The sequence below is a fragment of the Choloepus didactylus genome, chromosome 2 (assembly GCF_015220235.1).
Source record: "Choloepus didactylus isolate mChoDid1 chromosome 2, mChoDid1.pri, whole genome shotgun sequence".
Taxonomy (NCBI): Eukaryota; Metazoa; Chordata; class Mammalia; order Pilosa; family Megalonychidae; genus Choloepus; species Choloepus didactylus.
Window position 1 is genome coordinate 47,144,891 of NC_051308.1, and position 24,665 is coordinate 47,169,555.

At 35.4% G+C, this 24,665-nt stretch overlaps 1 protein-coding gene across 3 annotated transcripts in view; it reads right to left on the reverse strand.

Moving 5' to 3' along the window:
* The window catches only part of RPS6KC1 (ribosomal protein S6 kinase C1), a 340,815-nt gene that overhangs the window by 151,358 nt on the left and 164,792 nt on the right, over window positions 1–24,665 (reverse strand). For all 3 annotated transcript variants that reach the window (XM_037824064.1, XM_037824056.1, XM_037824074.1), the window contains one exon: window positions 19,886–19,978. In XM_037824064.1, coding sequence (XP_037679992.1) covers window positions 19,886–19,978 — 93 coding nt within the window. The remainder of the gene's footprint in view (window positions 1–19,885; window positions 19,979–24,665) is intronic.

Genomic DNA, 24,665 nt, shown 5'->3' on the forward strand with positions numbered 1-24,665 from the left:
GTACCATAAACAGCCTAGGATTGGTAAGATTTTCACACTGCACAAAACAGTCCGGGCTGTCTGAAAAATGAGGTGCATTCATTTGTCAAATGCCAGTGTACTTTCAAAATAACTGACTCATTCAAGTCTATGACAAAAAGTAACAATCAAATAAAAAACTGTTTAGTACCAAATTGTGAAATACTGGTTTTTTTGTTTGTTTGTTTGTTTGTTTTTACAAATCCTGCAGGTTTAGGCTGCTAGAAGGGACAATTCAGAGGTATTTGTGTAATTTATTGCAGTATATTCTAACAATGCTAAAATGAGAATCATGATTACTCAGAAATACTAACATTGAAAAGGAAGACATACTTTGTTATGCTCTGAAAGTACAAAAAGTTCCTTGTGATTATTAAAAAGAAACTCATCTAGCAACACAAAAGGCAAAACCATAAAGAAAAAGAGGGAGAAGATAGAAAAAAATTAACATCATACACTAGATTAAGAGGCAAACTGATGGTGGGGGGCAAGTGTCCTCCCACCCCTATCACCTATTAAAATTCAAAAAATCAAGTCAACAAATATTTACTGAGCACCTGCTATGTGCAGGCACTGTACCAGACATGGACAAAAAAACAATGAACAAGCCAGCTATGGTCTCTGCTCTCCAGGACTTTAAAGTTTAACAATGGGAGCACAGCAATTAAAAACAGTAAAATAAGTGCAATGCAAATGGCAGTACATGTGCAACTGGAACAAAGAAGGGTGTCTAATTCAGACATGGGAACATCAGGAAAAACCCTGGAAGAATGGGATGTTTAGGCTGATATTTGAATAGTGATTCAGTGATTTAAAACAGCATGGCATTGGCATAGGAACATATAATGATTCAGAATAAAAAGTCTGGAGAAAGGCCAATAATAATAGACATTAAGGTGTCATCTCAAATGAGTGGAAAACATACAGTGTATTCACTATTGGAGCAAATAGTAAACTCTCTTAAGAAAAATAAAGTTAGGTGCTGTGGTGGTTTAAAACTATATGTACCCCAGAAAAACATGTTCTTAAATTTAAACCATTCCTGTGGGTGTGAACTCATCCATTGTAAGTAGGACCTTTTGATGAAGTTACTTCAGTTAAGGTGTGTCCCACCTCAACCAGGATGGGTCTTAAAATTATTACTGAAGTCATTTATAAGAAATGAAATTCAGACAAAGAAAGAAAAGGCCACGGGAAGCAAGAGGCTGGACAGCGACGGGACCCAGAAGAGAAGGGAAGACCAGGAGATGCCACCATGTGACAGAGGAGCCAAAGATCACCAGCAGTCAGCCCCAGAACACTGGTCTTTGGGAAGAAAGCAACACCTTGATGACACCTTGACTTGGACTTTCTTTTAGCCTCAAAACCTTAGCAAATAAATTCCCATTGTTTAAGCTGAACTACTGCACTGATATTTGCTTGAGCAGCCTAGAGAATTAAAACAGATACCAACTGTTCAAATACCAAAATAACTATAAGTAAATTAAAGAGTTAAGTAAAAAAATATACAATTACTTTTTAGCAGCAGTTTTCTCATTATGGCAGCTTCCTGGTAGGAAAAATTTCCCCAATATGGTTATCTTCCTGTTCATGGCAGTGACATTGTAGAAATATAGAGGTCTATTTTTAAATCTTGGGATAGAGAAGAATTTTAAACAGGATACCAAAAAAGAAATCATTAAAAAAAAAAAAAAAAAAAGACTACTGAACAGACACACACATATTTTTCCATATTTCTGAAAGGTTAAAACAAAACAAAAACATCTCTGCCAAAAACAAAATAAAATATTTACAGTACTTACTATTAACATTTTGATAAATTCTTAATAAATAGATAATTCATAAAAGAAGAAACCTACATAGCTAATATAGGAAAAATATTCAACCTCACTAGTAATCAAAGAACTGTAAACCTAAAACAATGGGTGACTGTTACTTACCTGCCAAATTGAAAAAGATAAAGATAACACTATTGTTGAAAGTTCCAGGAAACAAGCATTTTAAAACTATCAATGGCAATGTAAACCACTTGATCTTTCTGAAGGACTTTTTGGCAATATGTATTTTGAGGGCTCAATGAGGAAAGAGGAAGGATTCTTCCCAGACCCTGAAGCAGCAAGTGAGAACTTAAAGAAAAAAAGTGTGGACCCTCTCATGACATAACATCCCCACAGCATTTCCTAGAGCAGAAGAAGGATAGAAGAGGCTCCATAACACCTGGAGGACTAGAAACCTGGCAGAATAGGAGCTTCTAGTAGGAGCAGATTCATTTTTATACGCATGTGAGGCTGTCAGAACTCTAAGAAATACTTCTGGGGTGGGGAAGAGAGAGAATGAGATCCTACCTTTATGCAGATATGAGCTACCAAGTTAGTATAATTTAGGTGTTAATATCATTCTAACCTCATTTGAACACACAGGACAAGATGTGTATATACGTACAAAAAAACATAGGAAAAAGAGAAAATAAGAAAATCATAATAGAAGACAATTTATCTCTAAAAATATTCATCACAAAGAAAGGAAAACAACATCAAGAACCAAACAATAGGGATCTGATTAATAAATTATAGTATATGGCAGAATAGTATGAGACCATTAAATAGAATAATCTAAAATAGCATTTCCCACTGGTTCTCATAGAATTTCAGAGATTCATACATTAAAGATGGTAATTAATGTGTACATTGCTATTTCTAATCTTTTAATCAATAAGTATAATCATTATTTAAATATTTGTCTTTAAAATGGTACAGTTTGAAAGCATCAAAGTGTTTATAAAACAAGCAATACATCGTGGTTAGCAAGATCGAATGAGATCCTGACTCAGCCACTTAGTAAGTTAATCATTCAGCTAAACTCCATCAGCCAGTATGGGCATTCTGACTGCTTTTTTGTTTAAGAAAGTTATTATTTGTATATTAATTTATATTAATAAAAGCTCACTGGTTTAAAAAAGTAAGTTTAAGGAAAAATTATATTGAAATACAGTAAGTTGATGAGGAATGTAAACATCATAATCATGATATAAAATATAGTTCTGAATAATGATAAAAAGAGCTCTGGTTTTGGAAAGAGACAGACCTGGGTTCAAACCCTAGCTCTGCCACTCAGGGTTTGAACCCAGGTTCAAAGTGATTAAAGCAGATATTTAACCTTTTTGAGTTCAGGTTTTTATATGCAGTAATTAGTAATTATGAGAGCATTAAATAATTTATGTAAAGAGCTTAAAATAATGCACAGTCCCAAGTAGTGTGTAATCCTAAAGTTTGGCTCTTAGCAAACAAAAAGCAATCTAGAAAGATACAGTGGGCTCTCCTCGATTTGTAATAGCTATAAATTGGTGTCAGGGCCAGAGTGCTCACAAGTTTCTCCTGTATCTCTTATTATTTCAATATCAACTACTGTTATGAGAATATTGGATGAAAGAACTATTAAAGATAGCACATGCTTCCACCAAACATGGTAGTCACAGATTTTTCAATATATTTTTAAGTATCTATAAATATAGATTTTCAGTAGCAACACTATTACAGCATGCTAATACTAAACCACTGTGATAGATTTCTTCATTTTAGATTTATCAACTTCTATAGTACTGTCTGAATACACTATAATTTACTGAAACTGTGGTTATATCATACTTGCAGGCTCTAATTTATTAGATAATTGTTATCATGAACTAGTATCTTTATAGTATACTTACATAAACTATATAGAGTAAGGATCTCATTTTACATGACCAATACTTTCCAAGACCCTTCATGTAAGCTGAAAATCACACATAATAGCGAACCTCATTATTTAATAAGTATTTCTTATATGAACATACTTATCACACATTATTTTTATAAATAAGGCAAATAAACACTCTAGTAACAATAAGTAAACAAAATTAATCATAGAAACAATTTATAAAAATTTTAATTCTCTCTCTGCCTTTATTTTTTTCAATTGCCAATTGTGTATATCTGAATTCTCATGTGTTGAGTTTGTGTAAAACAAGGTCCTCCTGTACTAACAATATAGTAGTAGACCATATTTTCTTACATATTCAACAAAGTACTATACATTTACTATAAGAAATATTATACAGGTAACTTCTTAAACATAGCAACAGAATAACATTAAATTTACCAGAAAAACCTGCAACCATGTTGGATTAGTTGACTTTTGTTGTAATAGATAATCAATGAATTATAGCACTAATTAGTAATCTTTATCTACTTTATCATTAGTTTCATTTACATGTCTTTGTCCTAAATTACCTCAATACTTCCATAGAATGAATTAAGGAATAGAGATAGATAGACAGACAGATAGATAGATAAATAGATAAAGATGGATGGACAGACGGACGGACAGACAGACAGACATGATAAAAGTGATAAGATATACAGGATAACACAAATAAGACTAATAAACATACATGCTGCAATTTCTTAAAACTATTTGTTTTAAAATAATTATAGATTCACAGAAAGTTGCAAAGCTAGTAGTATCAGAGAGAGCCCATACGCCCTTCACCCAGTTTCCCCCATTGGTTGCATCTTACATAACTAAAGTACAATATAAAAACCAAAAAATCGACACTAGTACAATGTGCATACAGTGCTATGTCATTTTATCACATATATACATTTGTGTAACCACCAGCATAATCAAAATACAGAAGGATTCTTCACCACAAATATCTTCCTCATTCTACCAGCTTTGTAGTAACACCCAACCCCTTCTCCCCCATCATCTCTAAATCCTGGCAACCTCCTACTCCATAACTTTGTCATTGGGGAATGTACATAACTGGAATCATACAAGATTGGCGTTTTCCACTAAGCATAATGCCCTTGTGAACTATCCCAGATGATATGTGTATGAACAGTTCATTCCTTTTTATTGCTGAGTAATATTCCATGGTATAGATATAACACAGTTCAACCATCTACCTATTGTAAGGCATTTTGTTGTTTTTAGTTCCTGGCTACTACAGATAATGTTAACTAATAAGTGTGTAGTGATTTCTCATTGTGGTCTTATTTTGCATTTCCTTAATGGCTAGTGATGATGGCTCATTTACCATCATTTCATTTGGTGAAATGGGTGTTCTTGTCCTTGGTCATTTTCTAATTGTATTCTTTGTTTTGTTTTGTTTCTTACTGTTGGGTTTCAAGAGGCCTTTATATATTCTAGAGGCCCTTATATATTCTAGACAAGTTCTTTGTCATATATATGGTTTGCAAATCATTTTTCCCAGTCTATGGCTTGTCTTCTCATCCTCTTAATGGGGCCTTTCGCAGAGCAAAAGTTTTTAATCTTAATAAAGTCCAACTTATCAATATTTCCTATTTTTAACAGCATTTATTTTTTAAGAAAGTTGCATGTTTATAGTAAAATTATGCAGAAAGTACAGAATTCTCCCACACAAACACCCATGCAGTTTTCCCTATTACTAACATTTTGCATTAGTGTGGTACATTTGTTAACAACTGATGAACTAATAACTATGAATTTAAGTCCATAGCTTACATTAGAGTTCACTCTGTGTGGTATGGTTCTATGGTTAATATTTTCTCTTATAGCACATGTTTTTGATGTTATGTCTAAAAGCTCTTCGTCAAGGTCCAAGTCCTGAAAATTTTCTCCTGTGTTTTCATCTAAAAGTTATATAGTTTTATGTTTTACATTTAAATCTATAAACCATGTCCAGATAATTTTTATATAAGGTGTGAGGTTTAGGTTGAGGTGCATATTTTTGCAAATCATTATTTAATTGTTTCAGCAAATATATCTATGTTGAAATGTTTTTGTGCCATTGACACAAATCAGTTAGCCACATTTGTGTGGGTCTACTTATGTGTTCTCTATTCTGCTCCATTGAGCTATATCTCTACCCCACCACAATACCACACAGTCTTGTTACTGTATCTACATAAGTCTTACAATCAGGTTGAGTGATTATACCCCTTTTTTCTTTGTTTTCAAAACTGTTTTAGCTAGTCAAATTGCTATGCCTTTCCACATAAATTTTAGAATAATCTGGTTTATAGCTACAAAATATCTTGCTGATAGTTAGATAAGAATTGTGTTAAACTTGCATATCAATTTGGGGAGAATTTACATCTTTTCTATGTTACGTATTCCAATCCATGAATATAGTATGTCTCTCCATTATTTAGATATTTGATTTCTTTCATCAGCATTTTGAATTTACAGTCTAGAAGTCCTGTACGTGTTTTGTTAGGTTTACATCTAAATAATTTAATATTTGGGAGGAAACTGTAAATAGCAGTGTATTTTTAATTCCAGTTTTCACGTACTCACAATTAGTATATAGAAATACAACAGATTTTTGTATGCTGATCTCCTATCTTGCTACCTTGCCAAGCTCACTTATCAGTACTAAGAGTTTAGGGTAAATTCTATGGGATTTTATACACAGATCATCAAGTCACTTTCATACAGTGACTTTTTACTTCTTCTTTTCTAATCTGTATTCTCTTTTTTTCCTTTTCTTGCCTTATACTGCTGTCTAGAATGTCCAGGGCTATGCTAAACAGCAGTGCTGAGAGTATGCCTGGCTACTGATCTTAGGAGGAAAGCACTGATATACATCATTAAGTATAATATTGGCCATAAGTTTTTGTAGATATTCTTGACCAAGGTGAGGAAGTTCCCCTCTATTCCTGGTAACAGAGTTTTTATCATGAATTGATGTTGAATTTTTCAAATGCTTTCTCTGTATCAGTTGATATGAATCATGTCACTTTTCTTCTTTAGCCTGTTAATACGGTAAATCACTCATTGAACCAAACACCGAACCACCCTTACAGCTCTGGAATCAAACCCCCTTCATCATGGTGTATAATTTGTTTTAGATATTGCTGATTTCTATTTGCTAACATTTTGTTGAGGATTTTTGCAATTATATTCATGAGAGATACTGCTCTGTAGTTTTCTTTTTTATACTATCTTTGTCTGATTTTTATATCAGGGTAATACTAGCCTTATAAAATGAACTGAGACATATCCCGCTTCTATTTTCTGGAAGAGAATGAGTAGAATTCGTATCAAGTCTTCATAAGTTTTACAGAATTCTCCACTAAAACCACTTGGGCTAGAGATTTCATTTTTGGAGTTTTTTTTTTATTTTTATTTTTAATTATGAATTCTATTCCCTTAACAGGTACAGGGCTATTCAAATGATCCATTTTCATTTGGGAGAGCTGAGGTAGTTTGTGATTTCAAAATTGGCCAATTTCATCTAAGTTGTCAAATTTATTTGCATAGAGTTGTTTATAATATTCCCTTGTTAAACTTTTGATGCCTGCAGGATCTATAATAATATCCCTGTTTCATTCCTGGGATTGATAATTTGTGTCATTCTTTTTCTTTGTCAGTCTTGCTGGCAATTTGTTGATTTTACTGGTATTTCCAAAGAAGCAGCTTTTTGTTTCATTGATTACTCTATGGATTTTATTTGCAATTTCATTGATTTTTGCTTGGATTATTTTTATTATTTTACTCCTTCTGCTTGCTTTGGGTTCATTTTGTTCTTCTTTTTCTAGTTTTGTTACCAGACCATGGCGGTGGGTTCTTTCCCCAGTGCGCTCTAATGACCAACTCCTAAGATACTGGGTTTCAAAGAGAGAGTTTTATTGCTAGGCACAAAGCAGGAGAACAGATGGCCTATTGGTCCAAAATCTGTCTCCTAGAGCTGCAATATTTCTGATAGCTTTATGGTATCAAAAGATGGACAGGTTTTAGGATAACGAGTACAGTGGCCCCAGATGATATAATTAGAGGTGATGTAATTATTGAGCATATGCAGATTGATTACATTCTTAGTCACAGAACATATGCAAGAAAATGGTGGCCTTAATATGATGATGGGCATGATTTTTAGTATTATAATGAGGTATAGGTGACTTGTAGGTTAAAATCTAAGCTATTGTGCATGTCAGGCAGGCACACTTTGGTTAGATCCAGCTTTGGTTATCAAGATAACTTTGGACTTGGGGTGAGTTATTCAGGGCTGACCCAAGACCCTTTATTAATAAACATTAGAGGCTGTCTTTAGTGATTATAAGACTTTAAAGTAGAAAAACTGGATACATGAATACAAGTGAAGATTAGTTGCAAGGTTTTTACAATCACAAGGGAACAAGAAAAAGGCTATACAATCATTATCAGAAATTAAGACAGCTGGATTACAGCTCAGCTTTCAGGTATTTCCCTCTGTCTACTCTAATATATCAGAAAGTAAAAAGGAATATCTATATAATGACTCAGTATTCATAATCAGCCCTTAAATCCTAACTTCTCGGTTACAGTTTCTTTCTTTAAGTGGGAGTTTAAATTATTGATTTGAAACTTTCCACTTTTCTAATATAAGCATTTAGTAGTATAAACTTCTCTCTCCAACTGCTTTAACTGCCTCCCACAAATTCTGGTATGTTGTACTTTCATTTTCATTCAATTATATGTACTTTGTATTACCTTTGAGACTCCCCATTTGGCCTATGGATTATTTAGAAGTGCGCTGTTTAGTTTCTAAACGTTTGGAAATATTGTTATCTTTCTATTATTGATTAATAGTTTCATTCTTATATGGTCAGAAAACATACTCTATATGATTTCAGTTCTTTCAAATTTATTGAGTTTGTTTTATGGGCCAGGATATGGTCTATCTCAGTATATGTGCCTTGAGTACTTGTAAAGAATGCATATTCTGCTGTTTTGGGGTAGAGTGTTTCATAAATGTTTATTACATCCTGTTGGTTGATAGGCTTGTTGAACTCTACTATAAACTTGCTGATTTGCTCTCTAGTTATTCTATCAAAAGTTGAAAGAGGGTGTTGAAGTCTCTATCATTGTAGATTTGTCTATTTCTCCTTTCAGTTCTACTAGTTTTTCCTTGATTGTACAGCTTTAATGTTTGGTATATTCACATTTAGGATTGCTATGTCTTCTTGGGAGATTGACCTTTTTATCATTATATTACATCCCTCTCTGTCTCTGGTAATTTTCATTGCTCCAAAACCTATCTTATCTAATATTAATATAGCCACTCCTGCATTCCTTTGCTTAATGTTTACATGATACATCATTTTCCATCCTTTTACATGTAACTTACCTTTATTATTATATTCAAGGTGAGTTTCTTATTGACACATATAGTTGGGACATGTTTTTTTTGTTTTGTTTTGTTTTTTATATATTCATTTTATTGAGATATATTCACATACCACATAGTCATACAAAACAAATTGTACATTCAATTGTTCACAGTACCATTACATAGTTGTACATTCATCACCAAAATCAATCCCTGACACCCTCATTACCACACATACAAAAATAACCAGAATAATAATTAAAGTGAAAAAGAGCAAGTAAAGTAAAAAAGAACACTGGGCACCCTTGTCTGTTTGTTTGTTTGTTTCCTTCCCCCACCTTTCCACTCATCCATCCACAAACTAGACAAACGGGAGTGTGATCCCCATGGCCCCCCCAATCCCACTGGCCCCCCTCATAAGCCACATTTTTATACAATTGTCTTCAAGATTCATGGGTTCTGGGTTGTAGTTTGATAGTTTCAGGTATCCACCACCAGCTACCCCAATTCATTAGAACCTAAAAAGGGTTGTCTATATTGTGCATAAGAGTGCCCACCAGAGTGACCTCTTGGCTCCTTTTGGAATCTCTCTGCCACTGAAGCTTATTTCATTTCCTTTCACATCCCCCTTTTGGTCAAGAAGATGTTCTCCGTCCCACGATGCCGGGTCTACATTCCTCCCCGGGAGTCATATTCCATGTTGCCAGGAAGATTCACTACCCTGGGTGTCTGATCCCACGTAGTGGGGAGGGCAGTGATTTCACCTTTCAAGTTGGCTTAGGTAGAGAGAGAGGGCCACATCTGAGCAACAAAGAGGCATTCAGGAGGAGGCTCTTAGGCACAATTATAGGGAGGCCTAGCCTCTCCCCTTTGCAGCAACAGTCTTCCCAAGGGCAAATTCCATGGTAGAGGGCTCAATCCATCAAACCACCAGTCCCCCATGTCTGTGGGCATGCCAGCAACCATCGAGGTAGGGCAGGCCAACACCCCTGCATTCTCCACCAGCTCCTCAAGGGGGCTCTGCATATTTTTTTCCTTTTTTTTTTTTTTAACCTTTTTTTTTTCTAAATCAACTGTATGAAAAATAAAAAAATTTTTTAAAAATTAAAAAAAAAAACATACAATAAAAGAACATTTCAAAGAGACCATAACAAGGAAGTAAGGAAAAGACAACTAACCTAAGCTAACTACTTTACTTCCAACATGTTCCTACTCTACCCCAAGAAAGTAACCTAATATAGCAACATTTCTGTGAACTTGTTGCTACTATACCCATCAGAAATTAACAGACCATAGTCATTCCTGGGCATTCCCAGAATGTTAAATTTACCCACGACAGCTTGTCTGTTCTTCTTGAATTATTGTTTCCCCTTCCTTAATTGCTCTCTATCACTAGTTCCCCTACATTCTACATTATAAACCATTTGTTTTACATTTTTCAAAGTTCACATTAGTGGTAGCATATAATATTTCTCTTTTTGTGCCTGGCTTATTTCGCTATGCATTATGTCTTCAAGGTTCATCCATGTTGTGGGACATGTTTTCTAATCCATTCTGCCAATCTCTATTAATTATGTATTTAGAACATTTAGTTTTAATGGAATTATTGATATGTTAGGGCTTAACTCTGCCATATTATATTTTGTTTTCCATTTGTTCTCTATGTTTTTCATTTCTTTGTTTTCTTTTTTTCCTGCCTCTTGTGGGTTATTAAAATATATTTTAGAATTCCATCTTGGTTTATCTATAGTGTATTTGAGTTTATCTCGTAGTATAGCATTTTTAGTGGTTGTCCTATTTATCCCATTACATATATATAACATTGTAGTCCGCTGTTATCACAATTTTTTTCATTTCACATGTAGTGTAGAAATCTTACCTCCCCTTATGCCCCTTTACTCTCCCCCATTTATAATGTAATTGTCTTAAATATTTCCTCCACATACATTTAGAACCACATTAGATAGTGTTATAATTTTTTCCTTCAACCAAAAAACATAATTTAGAAAATTCAAGAGGAAAAGGAAAATCTTTTGTATTTACTCATATTTCATTCTTCCCATTTTCATTTCTTCCTAATGTTCCAAGATCCCTTGTTTTATCATTTCCTTTCTGTTTAGGGAGCTGCCTTTAGTCATTCTTTTAGGGTAAATGCGCCAGTGACAAATTATCTTAATGTTTTTTCACCTAAGAATGCCTTATTTCCCCTTCATTCCTGAAGGATATTTTCACTGAATATAGAATTCTGGATCAATATTCTTTTCTTTTAGCACTTAAAAAAATGTGTTGTCTGGCCTCCATGGTTTCTGATGAGAAATCCACTGCCATTCAAGCTGTTTTTCTCCTGTAGGTAAAGGATTGTTTCTCTCATACTGCTTTCAAGATTTTTTGTCTTTAGATTTTAGAATTCTGACTGTGATGTGCCTTGCCTTGGATTTCTTTGTGATTATCCAGTTTGGGTATCACCCAGCTTATTGAATCTGTAGGTTTATGTCTTTTGCCAAATTTGGGAAATTTTCAGCCTTTATTTCTCCAAATACTTTTCAGCCTCACCCTCTTTCCCTTCTTCTTCTGTAACTCCAATGACACGAAAGTTAAATCTTTTGATTGAGTACCACGGGTTTCTGAGACTCTGTTTGCTTTTCTTTTCAGTCTATTTTTCTCTATTCTTCAGATTGGGTGATTTATATTGTTCCACAAGTTCACTGACTTTCCTCTGTGTTATCCTTTCTGTTGCTGAGCCCCTCAAGTTTGTTTGTCTGTTTGTTTGTTTCCTTTTCTTACTGCATTTTTCAATTTGAAAATTTCCATTTGGTTTTCCTTTTTATCTCCTATTTCTTTGCTAAGACTTTCTACTTTTTTCCAATAAGGTTTAATATTGTTTTCGTTTGTTTCATGCACAGTCACAACTGATTGCTGAAGCACTCCAATGATGGCTGTTTTAAAATTCTTGTCAGATAATTCTAATACCTATTTCATTTATATTTACCTAAGTGGAAATCTTTCTGGTTCTTGGCATGATGAATTATTTTCAGTGGACACCTGGACATTTGGGTATTATGTCATGAGATTCTAGATCATATTTAAATGTTTTATTTAACCAGTTCTCCTCTGATGACACTACAATGGAGGAAGTTGGGAGTGCTGGCTCACTCCCAGGTGAGGGTAGAATTTCAAGTTCCTCACTTAGCCTTTATTGACACCTGGGGGAAGGAGATGGGGCTCCTCATGACTGATGCGTGGGAGTGGGAGTTCAGGCCTCTGCTGATACCACCCTAGTTCTTCCATAACACAGGGTGCTATGTAACTGTACCACTGGATGTGGCTTCATTACTGCTAGTCAGTGAACAAAGTCCTGAATCTCCACTAGTCCACCTCTGACACCATCCCATCAGGGAGGGAAAGGGGTGCCTCCTTACCACCAGGTGGAGTCAGAAGTCCAGGCTCCTTGTATGGTGTGCCGGTTTGAATGTATTATGTCCCCTAGAAAAAGCCATATTCTTTAATGCAGTCTTGTGTGGGCAGATGTATTAGTGTTGATTAGATTGGGACCTCCTGATTAGAGTGTTTCCATGGAAATATGACCCACCCAATTTTAGGTGATAACTCTAATTAGATCATTTCCATGAAGGTGTGGCCCCGCCCACTCAGTGTGGGCCCTATAAAAGCTCAGACAGAAGGAGCTTACTGCTAGCTACGGATAAGAGATAGTTTGAAGATGGCAGTTGAAAACAGACTTTTGCTCCAGAGAAGCTAAGAGAAGACAAACGCCCCAAGAGCAACTGAGAGTGACATTTTGGAGGAGCTGCAGCTTACAGAGACATTTTGGAGAACACAATCCAGGAGCAAGCAGGTGCCTAGAGAGGAACATCGTGGGAGAAAGCCATTTTGAAACCAGAACTCCAGAGCAGATGTCGGCCACGTGCCTTCCCAGCTAACAGAGGTCTTCTGGATGCCATTGGCCATCTTCCAGTGAAAGTACCCAATTGATTGTTGATGCCTTACCTTGGACACTTTATGGCCTTAAGACTGTAACTGTGTAACCAAATAAACCCCTTTATAAAAGCCAACCCATTTCTGGTATTTTGCAAAAGGCAGCATTAGCAAACCAGAACATATGGTCTGAACTGGCATGTTTCATTTCTATACAGAAGAGATACAAGCCCCAGCTTCCCCCTTAGCTTTTTCTGACAACACCCTAACAAGGGAGGTGTAGTGTCTCGTATACCCTGGCAAGAATGGAACTCTAGGCATTCCCCTAAGCCTTTGCCAGTGAGGGTGGGAATAGCGCCACAGTTTTTTCTGCGATGCTTGGCTGGAGCAGAACAGGTATTGTTTAAAAGTTTTCTGTCTTTCTAAGCTGCCCCTTTCATGGTCCTATAAATGGAAAGATCAGCTTTCCTTGGGTTTTTTTTCTTTGTCTCTCCCTATTAGCTTTTCTGAGTTGCTGGTTTCTCCAGCATCCAGTTTGGGATATATGAGGCAAAAAAAGAACCCAGGTGTGATGCTTAAGTTCATATGTCATCTGGGCTACGTTATGGTGTTCTAGTTTGTTAATGCTGCCAGAATGCAAAACACCAGAAACGGGTTGGCTTTTATAAAAGGGGGCTTATTTGATTACAGAGTTATAGTCTTAAGGCCATAAAGTGTCCAAGGTAATGCATCAACAAACAGGTACCTTCTCTGGAAGATGGCCAATGGTGTCCAGAAAACCTCTGTTAGCTGGGAAGGCATGTGGCTGGCGTCTGCTCCAAGTTCTGGTTTCAAAATGGCTTTCTCCCAGGACGTTCCTCTCTAGGCCACAGCTCCTCTCCAAAATGTCACTCTCAGTTGCTCTTGGGCGTTTGTCCTCTCTTAGCTTCTCCGGAGCAAAAGTCTGCTTTCAAAGGCTGACTTCAAAATGTCTCTGTAAACTGCAGTTCCTCTCTCAGCTTCTGCTCATTCTTCAAAGTGCCCCTCTTGGCTGTGGCTCCTCTTCAAAATGTCACTCGCAGTTGCACTGAGTTCCTTCTGTTTGTTAGCTCATTTATATGGCTCCAGTGATTTAATCTAAGCCCACCCTGTATGGGTGGGGCAACACCTCCATGGAAATTGTCCAATCAGAGTCACCACCCACAGTTGGGTGGGGCACATCTCCACAGAAACACTTAAAGAATTACAATCTAATCAACACTCATAACGTCTGCCCACACAAGATTACATCAAAGATAATGGCGTTTTGGGGGACATAATATATTCAAATACATTCAAATTGGCAAATATGGTGTCCAGTTGTTTGGTCAAGCAAGCACTGGCCTGTTATTGTGAGGGTGTTGTGTGGATTTAAACCATCAGTTACATCTGTGGCTGATTACACCTACAATCAACAAAGAAGACTGCCCTCGGCAATGAGAGGAATCTCCTCATCCAATCAGTATGTGGCCTTAAAGAGAGAAACCAGGATTTCAGCAGTCAAAAAGAAGAATTTCTATCTTTACTTCAGCCAGCCAACTTCTCCTGGGGACTTCAGCGAGTCCCCAACTTGCAGCTTCTCCTGGAGAATTCAGTATCACCTCTGGTTCCCAACTTGCAGCCTGCCCTATGTAATTCAAACTTGCCAATTTCCATGGTCACAAGAGCCAATTCCTATAATAAATCCCCTTGGTTCTGTTTCTGGAGAAAACTAATACACTAGAGAACTCACTGTCATTTAGTTCTTTGGGTCCCCTGGTCACTAGCCAGCCTTCCTTCTTATCTCCATTATTTTCATGTTCATTTCCTATATAACATCCAGAGTTAAGGGGAAAAAATGTAGCACATGATTCTAACTGGGTCTGACTCCTAGCTCAGACATGTACTGTCTGTGGGCACTTGGGCCAATGGCCTCAATTCTTTGTGCCATAGTTTTGTCATCTTTAAAATGGCAATAATCATGAAACTGTTATAGTTATTAAATAACTCAACACAATAAAGAACTTTAAAAAAAATAAGTACCAGTCTTTCCTCATCTACTCAATTTGAACCATTTCCACACATTTGTACAATCATACTTCAGCTGCAAAATAGAAGATCCTTCATTTTTGCAATGCCGAGGTGGTCTAAGAATTTTGCCTGGCAAGAATTAGATAAAGTTGGGAAGCTATCTTGATTATAAAATGCCAAGGCATTTGACCTGATAAAGAGTGAAAGGTTTACAAAGTAGGTGGCATCTTTTATAACAAAGACTTGACGTCTTATGTTAATAAAGCTTCCTACTTAAGTTGTTTTTCAAGAAGTGACAATGAATCTGGGAGATCCAGCCATATCTTCAATAATCTCCCTTGTAAACAGGATACATATACATACACACATACATACCCCCAAATGCAGAATGATTATCTGGCTACACACAAACCAGAAGATCTAACTGGCAGTAAGGGGATCAAATCTTGCCATTACTCTGACATTCAAGTTAGTGTATTCCCTAGCCTCTTTTTTTTCCTTTTGTAAATCCTTTTATGGTGAAATAATTACAGATTCACCAGGAGTTGCAAAAATAGTACAACGAGTCCCATGTACCCAGTTTATCTCAATGTTGATGTATTATAATAGCTGTAGTACAATATCAAAACCAGGAAATTGACATTGATACATTACAGTTAACTATACTACAGACTCCTTTATCCTTTTTACAGGTAAGTTATGCAACAGTGAACTTTCTCAGAAAGTCTCCTGGCACTTGGGCCTCCCACCACCAAACTACCAATCCAGACCTCTATTTCAACTGCAAATTAACTATATATAAATAATCCTCACACACACATATATACATACCCATACATTCATACTGTGCACATACACACACAAGCGCACACAGGCTTGCACCCACACATCACAAACTTATATGAACACACCAGTGATCCATCTTCCTCATCCCACCATGGCTTCCGCTAATATCTATCATCCCGGTTATTGCTGCTTGAAGACTGTAAATGAATCTGAAGGCAAAAAAGAAATCTTAAAAGTAATCTAATGTAAATATCCATCTGTTTTAGTTTCCCAGCTGCTGAAACAAAAAGGCTTGCTCGCTTCCTCTTGGGGTCAATATCTTTTGGCTGGTTGGCAATCATTGGGGTTCCTTGGCTTTTCTGTCACATGGCAATGCACATGGTAGCATCTTCTCCTTTCTCTACCAGTTCTGTTGACTTCCAGTTTCTTCCTGCTCCACTTGGCTTCTCCTTCCGTGTCCAATTTGCTTTGCGTATAAGGACATCAGCCATATTGGATTAAGGCCCATCTTCTTCAGTTTGGGCACACCTTAAACTAATAACACATTCAAAGGTCCTATTTATAAATAGGTTTACACCCACAGGACGAGGAGTTGGGACCTGAACATGCCTTTTGTGGGGGCTATGATTCAATCACCAATACCATCCAATGATTGAATTCTCTCCGTAACACCCTCACTGATCTTCTGAAGGAGTCTACCTTTGGCCAAACGTAATTCTTAAAAGGTATTTCTAATCTTAAGGCAAAACATGGTTCTTTGAAACTTTTACTCATTTGATTCTAGTTATATCCTATGGAGATATTAACAAACAAGTCATCCCTCACTATCTTTCTCTCAAGGAAACCACACATTCCAGTTTTCCCAAGATGATCCTGGGTTTGCACTGATATGCTGGAATAATTAATACCCCCTCTTACCCTCAAAAGTGTCCTAATTTGAACATATTGTATAGTCATTCTATCCAGGATATCCCTTAAGATTTCTGAAGACCACACATTTTTATCAGGCAAAATATCCTCTCATTCTTCAGCTGTTCATATGACATGATTTTGAGGGCCACCATTAGTCTTATTCTTGCTTCTGAATGCACACCAGCTTGGCTATAGTCCAAGAACTCTAATGTTTAAATTTCTTATTGTACATCTATATTAGCAAAGAATTTCATAATCCCAATTAAAGAACAGAATGTCATTTATTTCCTTTTGAATACTTAACCAAGACACAGCTATGGAATTAGCTCGAGGTAAAGACACCTTCCAAATAGTCACATTGTACAATGGTAGCAGTCTAACATTGCACTAGCAGGTGTTACTCTCTACATGATACACTCTAGTTTTAAAATTACTTAAGTTTTAATTCAATCATTCAACATTTATTGAGTGCCCATTATGCGCCAGGCATGATTCTAGGTGCTAGGAATATAGTGTGAACAAGAAAGACTCAGTCTTGTTCTCAAGGAATTTACATTCTAGATATTAAGGAATAAACTTGCTTTAATTACTTGCTATATTTAAAACTTTGTAAAATTCTCCCCATCCTACCAAAATTTCACTTTCCTAATTCAATAGATAATAGTACTCAAATAAAGAACAAATGCTGCAATGAAACAGAATAAGAAAAACTACATTCTAGAGGAGCAAGATTAATGTCCCCTATGAATTTTCTAGCCTTTTGAATGTATTCAACACTTCTCTTCCAAACTTCAAGTTTCTAAAACCCGAATTTTAGTATTCTTCAATATGGTAGGAAGGAATTATCTTAAAAACCAATTTAAAAAATTTAAAACCTACCTTCTATGTTTTTGCAAAGTAGAGACTGTTACAAATTTTAAAAGATTATTTGCAAAGCTTATTTAATTTACAAAATACATACTTCCTCATCGTTACTTAGAACAGTTAAACATCACCTTCTAAACACCAAACACACTTCCCAAGTTAACAGAGTAAAAACAGTAATTAATTATTCCTCAGCAAAGAATTTAGGAATTCTTCCACTGTCAAAAGTCCCTTGTTTGGATAAACCTGTGAGACATATGTATCACAAGACCTATGAGGTGACTCACTCATGATTAGAGCACAGCAATGAAAGGTCACACTTTGTCAAAAAGAAACATCTAAAAAAGGGGGCAGACACTGTACATCAAGAAGCTACACCTGGCTGAACAGAACTCTCTCAGAGTTCTAGGAACTATTCTATTCTCATTTTGCTTCCATTTACTCTCAAAAAAAATGTTCTTCAAACTGGACATGATTAAGAGAACTCCTCAGCAATTCCCCCACCCCTACCTCCAAAAAACCAACAATTTCCTATTCTTCAGAATTCTTTAAGTTAAAAATAATTCATTTTTTTTCAAAATGATGCTTGTAAGAATTTAATGAGACACTGACAGTTTCACATAATGTCCAACTTAATGACCCCTTTGGGATGCCTCAAACTGTTAAATACTATTTAAATTGCCTGAGATATGCTGCATATTACTCAATTTCAGCATGGGATCACATGCACACTTTACAACACAAGATGTACTCAATGAACTTGAAGTTACAAATGAACACTAGGGTACATCATAATTAATTTATATCTAAATATTAAATAAGGCTTACTACTTTAATGTGAATGATAAAGTAATGATTCATAAAATACATTTAAAATATAGTATTTAAGGCACAGCATATTCCCTATGGTTTTTAAATTACATTTGTAAACTACCTGTCTTGCCCAGTATTGTTAATATTTGCATATCTGTGACACCACCAAATTTAGAAGTACTTGGCAGATGTTTCAGTTAGCTCGTGTGCTGGTTTGGATATATCATGTCCCCCAAAAGCCATGTTCTTTAATGTAATCTTGTGAGGGAAGACATTAATCTTTTGATTGAGTGTTTCCATGGAGTTATGACTCAAATCAACTGTGGGCAAGATTTCGATTAAATTATTTCCATGGAGATATGGGCCCTGCCCATTCAGTGGGGGTCTTAATTAAATCACTGGAGTCCTATAAGAGAGTTTACAGATTGAAGGAGCTGACAGCAGCTGAGAGACTTTTGGAGAGATGCTTGCTGATGCTTAGAGATGCTTGGACTTATAGGCAGAAGGACTTCTGGAGATGCTAAGCTAAGAAGAGAAAGCCATTTTTGGAACACAGCCCAGGAGCAAAGGACCAGCAGATGCCAGCCACGTGCCTTCCCAGCTGACAAGAGATGTTCTGGACACCATCAGCCATTCTTCAGTGAAAGTAACCTCTTGTTGATGCCCTTGTTTGGACACTTTTATGGCCTTAACCAAATAAACCCCCTTTGTAAAAGCCAATCCATTTCTGGTAGTTTACATAACGGCAGCATTAGCAAACAGGAACAGCTCAGTATTTTCATTCCATGTTTAAAAGTGGGGAGATGGGGATTATAATATATTGGGCAAAAAAAAGCATAGCTTTTTGAGCCAGAGAGATCAAGGTTTGAATCTCAGGTCTATGCTGAATTAGATTTGTGACTTCTGGGCAAGTTACTTAACCTATTCTAAACATCACTTTTCTCCACCACATGTAAATAATAGGATGCGAGATGATTAAGTAAGATATTTTATACAAAATGCTAATATAGGATCTGACACATAAGGTAGGTGCTCAATAAATGGTAATTAGGAAAATGCCACTTTTGACCACTTGATTGACTTTCCAGTTCATGTTGAACAACTACTGATACAAATGTAACTAACACAAAGTGCATCTTTACCCTGATAAAACACTTTTTAAAAACCAAGCCCCTTACTCAACTGAATGCCAACAGATATGTACTTCTCCTTTAGCTCAAATATATTTTGCATGACCTTACATGAATTGCTTGGATAAAAGCTTTTTCTCTACTGCTTTTGTTATTTTAAGGTACAGATGCATTTGAGTCATTTTCTCCTTTTGTTTCATTTCCTTAAGAGCCAAAACTTCAAAGACAGAATGTCAGCATGTAGTCAATTTATGACTGAACTCTTGAAAAGACACTGAGGAATTACCTTGTCAATCACCCCAAGGACTCTGAAGGCCTTCAGCTCCTCGGCAGGGCTCCTTAGGTTCCAAGGGGGCCTTGAACTTAGTGATCCTTGAGGCTAATGGAAGATATCAAAGATTATACATCAATCAGGGAGGTACTTGAAGGAAGACTGCCTGCTGAAGCAAATGCCAAGCCAAAGGAAACTAAATTTGTCATAAATCAGAGAGAGTGGGAAGATGAAAGGAGGAAGTTTCCATTTGTCTATAATATAAAAACATTAAAAATTATTTTCAAAAAAATAAAAGAAAAAACAAAGAAACTCAAAAAGAAAAAACAAGAAAAAGGTTGCAAGTAAATAAATCATGATAACAACGAAAACAAAAATATTAAAAGAAAAATTAATGAGCTGACATAGTTTCTAAAGCAATAATTCAATTCAGAACTCTACAGCTATAATGAAACTCAAGGATAACAAAAGGATAACCGGACCAACAATCAATCACCCCCTTATTTAACACCATGCATCTCAAAAGAAATTTAGAACTGGAAAAACTACAAAACAATGTAATAATGGATAAACATAGGCCATTCTCCCTCATCATGAAACAACAGTCCTTTAATGTTACTTTTATAGCATGTATTATCTATTTTAAGAGGGACTGGCAGATTCAAGTTCAACTACATGAACTGCCAATAATGGTGAAAATTTTAGAAAGGCCATTATATAACCTATAATTATTATTACTAAGGTTGCTTAAGTCTGGGCAAAGATAATTTACAGAACAAAGAAAATTTTCTTCAAATATGTGAACATCTAAGATAAGGGAAACTTAGTCTGTTAGCTCCAAAAAGAGACTAAAAAGTATCAATGAATAAAGGAATGGATATTTTAGGACCATACAAAATAAAAGAATAATCCTAACTTCCCATTTTGGTTTTAGTTTTACTCTACCAGTAAAATAAAATGTTTGACTAGACAAACTCTAAGGACACCTCATTTGGCATGTACAACCAGTAAGTAATGCTGCATTAATTCTTATATTAAAACGATAATGCTGTAATGACAAGAGACACAAAATCTTTTTACATCCTTAAAACAGAACTCTTTGTTGTCAAAATCTAACTGAATACATAGAAAACTTTTTCCCTGTGGGTGGAAGATAAAACATCCTGATTAATGAAACATTAATGAGATACTGTTTTTTTATTTTTCATGTCCTTGTGCAGACCAGTACCACCAGACAGCAAGCTCCTTGAGAACAGGAAATGTACCTTATTCATCTTTATATTCAGTGCTTAGCATGTTGCTAGTGTTCAATTAGTTGGAAGAAGGGAGAGAGAAAAAGAGGAGGAGGAAGAAGAGGAAGGAGGGAGGTTGACTAGATAAATTAGGTATCATTTACAACTGGGAAAACCACCACTTATGAAACTTTCTAAAAGCAACAATTCCAACTGCTTTCAATTTTTTTTTTTTTTTTTTTTTTTTTTTTGCTTTCAGACTTAGGAAAAATATTCTTACTTCAAAGTGCCTGAAAAGGTAATGCTTGACAAATAGTATTAAGAAAACTTTTTTTTTCTTTAAGACACTTGAGAACACTGGTGATAGTGGCAGTTGGACTAGACAATAAAAAATTTTTAGGAATTGGTTTAATTTAGACTTCAGTATATCATTCAAATGCTTACTTAACATCTCATTTCATGAGGTGCTATGTTAAATGTCATACAAAACAGATTCGGCTCTGTCTCCCTAAAAGTTTAAAATCTAAGGGAAATTTTAAAGATATACAAACATTTAAGTAAGTATTTTAATGGTATACATGTAAACAGAAAAAACATTAATGTTATCTTTCAGTTAATGAGTTTATATTATTTCATCTTTATCCCTCCCCCCACTCCAAGTGTGGTACTTACAGGAAGTTACTACTATGATTCCCATTTTACAGATAAATAAAGGGAAGTTCAGAATGATTGAGCATTTGTCTGTGGTCAGACAGACAAATAGTAAAAGATCCTAGAGAAGAATACAAACCCTTTATTCCAACGCTTACAGTCTTTCTACTATACAACAAATTCTGATAACTGAAAATCCATTGCACCAATCCTATTTTCAAGAAAATGTAAGATCTGCTTGTGACTCTGACAAAAGGAATATTGGGAGAAAGTCCTAGAGGGGTGGAAATCCATTAAATGATATTTTATTCATTACATTTGTCTCTGAAAATATGGCCAAATGTCATTAACAACTCTACTTAGTCACTGAAGTCATTGCATCTTTCAGTTGCCAACAAAAAGTGTATATAATATATATGTGTGTACGTCAATCGCAAAAAAAACAAACTACAAAATCTGTTACTGCACTTTTCAACAAATAATGATTGTGTACCTACTATGTGCATGTACTGAAAAAGATATAAATCTTAGAAAGGTACAGTTCCTAGCCTCAAGATGTTTATAATCTCTTTGAGGAGATAAGCCAAACATATGAAAAGTTAAATAACAATAAAACATTATTTTAAAAAAATACAGGACAATAGAATAAGTCACTAGTTACAGGATGACAAACTATGGTCTCACAAAGAAGTGAGACTAGAGATGATCTTAAATGCTATGTGGAATTTAGATTAGGAAAAGGATATTATATATACGATAGCAAGGACACTGGCCTGGTAGGAGATAATGTTCAAACTGGACAATACAGGAAAATAAAATCACATTCTTAGGGTCAGTCCATTTTCACAGGCCTTGAATGCCAAGCAGAAAAGTCTAGCATACATTCTCCAGAGCTGAAAAAGGTTTATGTACGAAAAACAACCCAATGAATACAATGACTTAGTAAAGTTACTCTTGCAAAGAATGAAACTGTAATGGGGAGAGACCAAAGGCAAAGTGATCATTAAAGTTCTCCTATTTTAACCATTCTAAAAAAGTTTAATATCAGAGAAATGAACAAAGAAAGATAATGAAATAAAAATCAATAAAAAGGCCTATATTTCTTATATGCAGCATTTAAATTGAGTAGAATCCTATAGATCTATTCCTTTTTTAAGAAGGCAAAGGGAAACACGAATCCACAGAGTTTCAAGAGCTGAGAGACCTGAGATTAAGTTCAACATTCTCATTTTTTTTTTCAGATAAGAAAACAGAAAAGCAGCAAGGTTAAGCAATCTGTCCAAGATGACAATACTGGGTAATCGATAAGGAGGGATATAACCTGAACTATAAAATAATTAAACATTACTAAGGAAAACTTTAACCCAACACTATGAAGGAAGAGAAAGAGGATAGTTTATTTCTAGTTTTCAAACTCTTCACAATGCAGTGCTCTTGGCAGCCACAAACAGTGGATTAGAATTGGTATACTAGTTAAAACTTATTTATATTCCTGTTCTACATTATCTAAAAGGCTAGGTGAAGCTTAACTTTGTTTTTCTTGTTTTCTGTTGCTTTTTTTTTTTAAGCTGCTGTTTAGCCTACCTACAATCTCTATTCTTACCAATCTGTTGGTGTATTACTTCGCAAACACTGGTGTACAGGTGTGTCACCTGAGGACCTTGTTAAAATGGAGATTCTGATTCAGTAAATCTGAGGTGGAGGCCTAAGATTCTGCATTTCCAATAGACTCCCAGGTAATACTAATGCTACCAGTCCACCAACCACATGTGGAGCAGGTTTAACTACTCCTCCTTAAATACTTTAAGTAAGTTACCATAAATTGGGGGCAAATAAGTAACCAAGGGCAAAGGAAAGGCACTTATACAAAGAACATACCAAGAATCCACACTCTGAAGCCTGATATCTAACTACACCAGTCTCTGAGTTGAGCTTCATACATAGATTTTTCACTATGCAAAGACTCACTGGCAACCTACTAACACTCAAAACCCAGTCACCTAAGTCTCTGTTGGATCACATTTCAAAGACTGACACTTAATCGTAGTCTTGCTACTGATTTAGAATGTCCCTATTTCCTTTGTACTTGGTCCATGTCCCATTGAAGGCAGCTCAATACTCAATTAAAAATACATTCTGAAGAAAAATTGAAAACTACCAACAAATAATCCCAGAAAAAAAAAAAATGCATGGTAGGGAAATTTTTCAATATTATTATAGCAACTGTACTCAGACTCTACAAAATATTTAGGAAAGGTATATACTCTACACATTATTTTTCTTTCATCCCTAGTAATTGGGATGAAAATGTACTCACACTTCAGAAGCTGCATAATATGTTATGTTCTAACTTTAGATCATTTATCGTCTTTCTCTAAATTTCATTCATCTTGAGTTTTAAATTCCTACAACTAAAATTAGAAGGGAAAAAAAAAAAGCTATTCCAAGTTTTTTCCCCAGGGAAATCCTCTTTTCATATTAATTCTTAAATCATTCAGTCATCTACAATTTTTTAAAAACCTGTCTCCTTAAGACTTCAAATTTTCTTCAAACAAAGCTCATTTCCTTTTTATCCGAAACCTGCTCCTTAAATTTTCTTGGAGCCTGTTAGTAATGAAGAAAAGAAAGAAGTGGGAGAGTGTTGTTGTTTTTTTCTGTCCTTTTATTTGAAAAGTCTATTAACACAAATAACTAGGAAATTCAGAATTTTTATATTTGTCACCCAAGAGCTCCCAAAGTTGAATAAAGGAAAGCTTAAACCATCACAGAAAATGTGGGCAGAGGGAGCCATGACTTAGGCTGCAGCAAAGGGAAAAAGAGTAGTCAATAAAAATTTTTAAAGCCAACAAGAATTTGATTTTCTTATTCAAAGGCTAGAAAGAAATGTTTGCACATGAATGCAAGATAGAAAT